Genomic DNA, 3,824 nt, shown 5'->3' on the forward strand with positions numbered 1-3,824 from the left:
CTTCAGGAAACGTTTGTGCTGCTTTTATATTCCTCATTTAAAATGCGTCAAAAGCCTCAATGGTACCCATTGTGTGGGTGTTCCTTAATCTTCCACATCTATTTTATTTCCTGGAAATTAGCAAGAGGCAGTCCTGGGCCACGGGCTGCTCCCTACTCCAGGCGTTTTCAGTCCTTCAGTGATCCTCAGAAACTTTTTTTCTGGAAAGGGTGGAATCCTCTCTATGGTGTCCCAGTACTCACTGCACAGCAGAATTCCAGCTAGCCAGTGGGTAGATGCGGGAGGTGTCCAGTTGTCATCTCACCCCTCCTTGGTGCCTGGTTCTTGTCCTGCCAGTGGCAGAGGAGAGGCAGGGCTGAGTGGCTTTGAGATTCTAAGCAGAAAACGGGGTTGGGGTAATTTGGGGGGCGCTCCAGTTGTTGCTGGGGGAGTGCCTTTGGCCCTCAGCTGGTCCCTCTGAAGGGAGAAGGGCCGGGTTTGCTCATGCTCAGCCTGACAAGATGCCTTGCTCCTGACTGTCTCCCATGATCTCTTTCATAGCAGCTTCATGGGGATGAGCCTCCCAGCTCCACGCAGACTCCTGGAACTGGCATGTCAGAGCCTGCTGCGGGATGAAGCCTCAGCCATCGCTGCTCTGGAGTGGCTTCCTATGGAGCTCTTCCCACCTCTGTTCATGGCAGCCTTCGCTGGGAAGCACAGCAGAGTCCTGAAGGCCATGGTGCAGGCTTGGCCCTTCCCCTGCCTCCCTCTGGGGGCCCTGATGAACCATCGGCAGCCTTACCAGGATATCTTGCAGGCTGTGCTTGAGGGACTCGATGTCCTGCTTGCCCAGGACACTCGACACAGGTATGGGGGATTCAGTTGCCTGGTAGCACCCTGGGGATCTGAGCAGTTACAGCTGGGATCCGAGAGTGTGCAGGGCCAAAGGGAGAACTGAGGCAGGCCTTGGAGCCACTGCTGGGGTCATTGTGGGAACAGGCTTCGGATATATATGGCTGGTGAAAATGCCGAGGGTGACCGAAGGGACACGAGCCCACTCCTTCCTGGTGGCACCTAAATGTACCAGGAATGGGGACCATGAAGGATCCCAGTAGCACCAGGAGCAGGTGATTCTGGGACATTGAGTCAAAAGTCCAGTCAGGTGTCTGGCCCAGCTGCCCAGATTCCTAGACTCATGGTCTTATTCCTTGTTATCATAATGCACCCCAGCATAACTCCTATTTTCTCCACAGGAGATGGAAACTGCAGGTGCTTAATTTACAGAAGAGAGTTCATCAGGAGTTCTGGATTGTGTGGGCCGGAACCAGAGCCCATCTGTGCTCACTGCTGGAGCCTGAGGCCCCGCAGCCCATGAGGAAGAGGGGGAAAGTGCGCAGCTTAACGGCCAGGCCAAGTCCACCCTTGGCCCCTGTGGAGCTGTTAGTAGACCTTTGCCTCAAGAAAGGTGTCCTTGATGAGTCCCTCAGCTACCTGATTAAGAAAATCAGCGAGAGGAGAGGTTTGCTGCACCTTTGCTGTAAGAAGCTGAAGGTTTTTGCGATGTCGAAGCAAAACACTAACATCCTGGATATGGTGCAGCTGGACTCTGTCCAGGATTTGGAGGTAAACTGTACCTGGAAGCTGTCCACCCTGAGGAAGTTCGCTCCTTACCTGGGCCAGATGGGCAATCTGCGCCGGTTCCGTCTCTCCCATGTCTTCACGTCTTCTCACACCACCTTGGAGGAGGAGGAGCAGTGTGTTAGCCTGGTCACCTCTCAGTTCCTCAGCCTGCCCCACCTCCAGGAGCTCAATTTGAATGATGTCTCCATCCTCAGAGGCCGCCTGGACGAGATCCTCAGGTGAGGGGTGGCGAGCTTTCCCTGACGACCAGATCGAGTCCCTTTCCATTTCAGTGCACAGTGATGGGCTCTCCTGTGTGCAGTCCCTCAGCAGTGCTAGAGTGCCTGAGCCACTAGACGGTCCACACAGTCAGTGTCTTGTTCACCGCTCTGTCACCTTGCATGTTGTGACATAACCCCCCAGACAAAGGTAGGACATATGCACTAGGACAGAGGCTACTAAAGGGACTCCTTGCTAGGAATTGGCGTAATGGAGGCTTCAGGCCAGGAGATGGTAGCTTTGGGCATCCTTGTAAGTGGTGTGGAAGGGAAGATGATGCAATAGAACCAAGTGAGGATTGCAATGACAAGGGGAAAGCCAATCAGAGGTGAGGTTTCAGGGGTTAAGTTCCGTACTTAGAGATTTGGCCATGGCAGCCTTTCACTCCAAACCTGCCTCATTCACCTGTCTGCCAAGGGTTGCCATAGGCTCTTGCAAACAGAATGCGTGGTAAATGCAGGGTTCCTGAGGGAGTCATTACGAAATTGGATAGGTGGTTTGTAAACAGTGCAGTGTTCTAAGTTCCTGGAGGGTGTCAGCTCTCGTTTGATGTTGCCTGACTGTGCCCAGGTTAGCCCTTTCTGCACAACTGCCAGAGGCCTCATTGGGCTAAGAGATGATGGTGACAGGGGTCTAGGCTGTGGCTGGAAGGAAGCCCGAGTTGCAGGCATTTCAGGACATGTCTCCAATACTAAAATGCACTGGTTGCCTCCTGCTTCAGACCCTGGGTCAGGCTCCTTTCTGAGCTCCTCCCATCTTTACCTCCCACCTTTATGTTCACAACACCTGTGTGTTTGGGCTGGGCTGTATGATGTGCTCCACTTGACGGATGAGTAAATGGAGTGTGTGAGGTTTCATCCAGTTGAATCCATCACGGAGCAGATAACAGATGGGGAAAGATTCCACTCAAATTTGCTCTGACTTGAATGTCACTTTTCACTGTGCAACATCCTGGGTTTGATCATCATCCGGAACACTCTAGGCTTTGGTGACATGGGCCTCTTTACCCTGAAGGCCTGCATCATCCTCACCTGCCTCTGCCCACCAGGTCCATCCCCCACATGTAACTGTTCTATGTCTCCCCAGGTGCCTGAGGACCCCCTTGGCGACCCTGTCCATCACTAACTGCCTGCTTTTCGAAAGAGACTTGAGACATCTATCCCAGCAACTGAACGTCAGCCAGCTGAAAGGCCTGAGTTTCAGTGGGCTCAACCTGACCAATATCAGTTCTGGGTCACTCCGATTTCTTTTAGAGAGAGCCTCCCCCACTCTCCAGGACCTGGACTTGGATAAGTGTGGGATCATGGATGCCCAGTTCCTGGACATCCTGCCAGCCCTGAGCCACTGCTCCCAGCTCACAACCCTAAGTTTCTGTGAAAACCCCATCTCCATGATCGTCCTGGAGGACCTGCTTCGCCACATTGTTGGGCTGAGCAAGCTGAATTGCGTGATTTATGCGGCCCCCCTGGAGAGTTACGAGGAAAGGAGCGGCACCATCAACCTGGGCCGACTTGCCCAGATGCATGCCGTGCTGAAGCATATGCTGCAGGAGTTGGGGCGGCCCAGCATGGTCTGGCTCTGCGCTTACCCCTGTCCTCACTGTGGCTGTAGTACTTTCCTTGACCCAACTCCCATTCTGTGATCCTGTTGCTTGAGTGTCCAGCTGGGTGTACATCTCATAGGCTTTACTCTGGGCCCTTGGGCACTGAAACCTGGACATAAGTATACCGTACAGGAACACAGCAGCCAGTTTCAGACAAATACTCAGGGTGGGGGGAAATGCTGACAGGGGACTCAATGGTTTCTTTGGGGAGATTTGTCCTAAGGAGTTAGAAATATCCACCTGAATCTCTCGGGGAGAGACTGAGGTTTGGGTGGTAGATGCGGGGATTACCTTTGCTTGAATGGTTGTGAATAAATGTCAGTAATAAAGAGAACTGGATGTT

The 3,824-nt window shown here is 53.1% G+C and overlaps 1 protein-coding gene across 1 annotated transcript; it reads left to right on the forward strand.

The window, feature by feature from the left end:
• Positions 1-553: 553 nt before the first annotated feature.
• On the forward strand, positions 554-3,520 carry LOC308512393 (melanoma antigen preferentially expressed in tumors-like; the record flags this gene model as incomplete). Its single annotated transcript, XM_081082158.1, has 4 exons — positions 554-846; positions 1,233-1,782; positions 2,321-2,328; positions 2,965-3,520. The coding sequence occupies 4 exons, from the start codon at positions 554-556 to the stop codon at positions 3,518-3,520; spliced, it is 1,407 nt and encodes a 468-aa protein (XP_080938284.1).
• Positions 3,521-3,824: the final 304 nt, after the last annotated feature.

This window comes from Myotis nattereri, assembly GCF_964212035.1.
Source record: "Myotis nattereri genome assembly, chromosome: Y".
Lineage (NCBI taxonomy): Eukaryota > Metazoa > Chordata > Mammalia > Chiroptera > Vespertilionidae > Myotis > Myotis nattereri.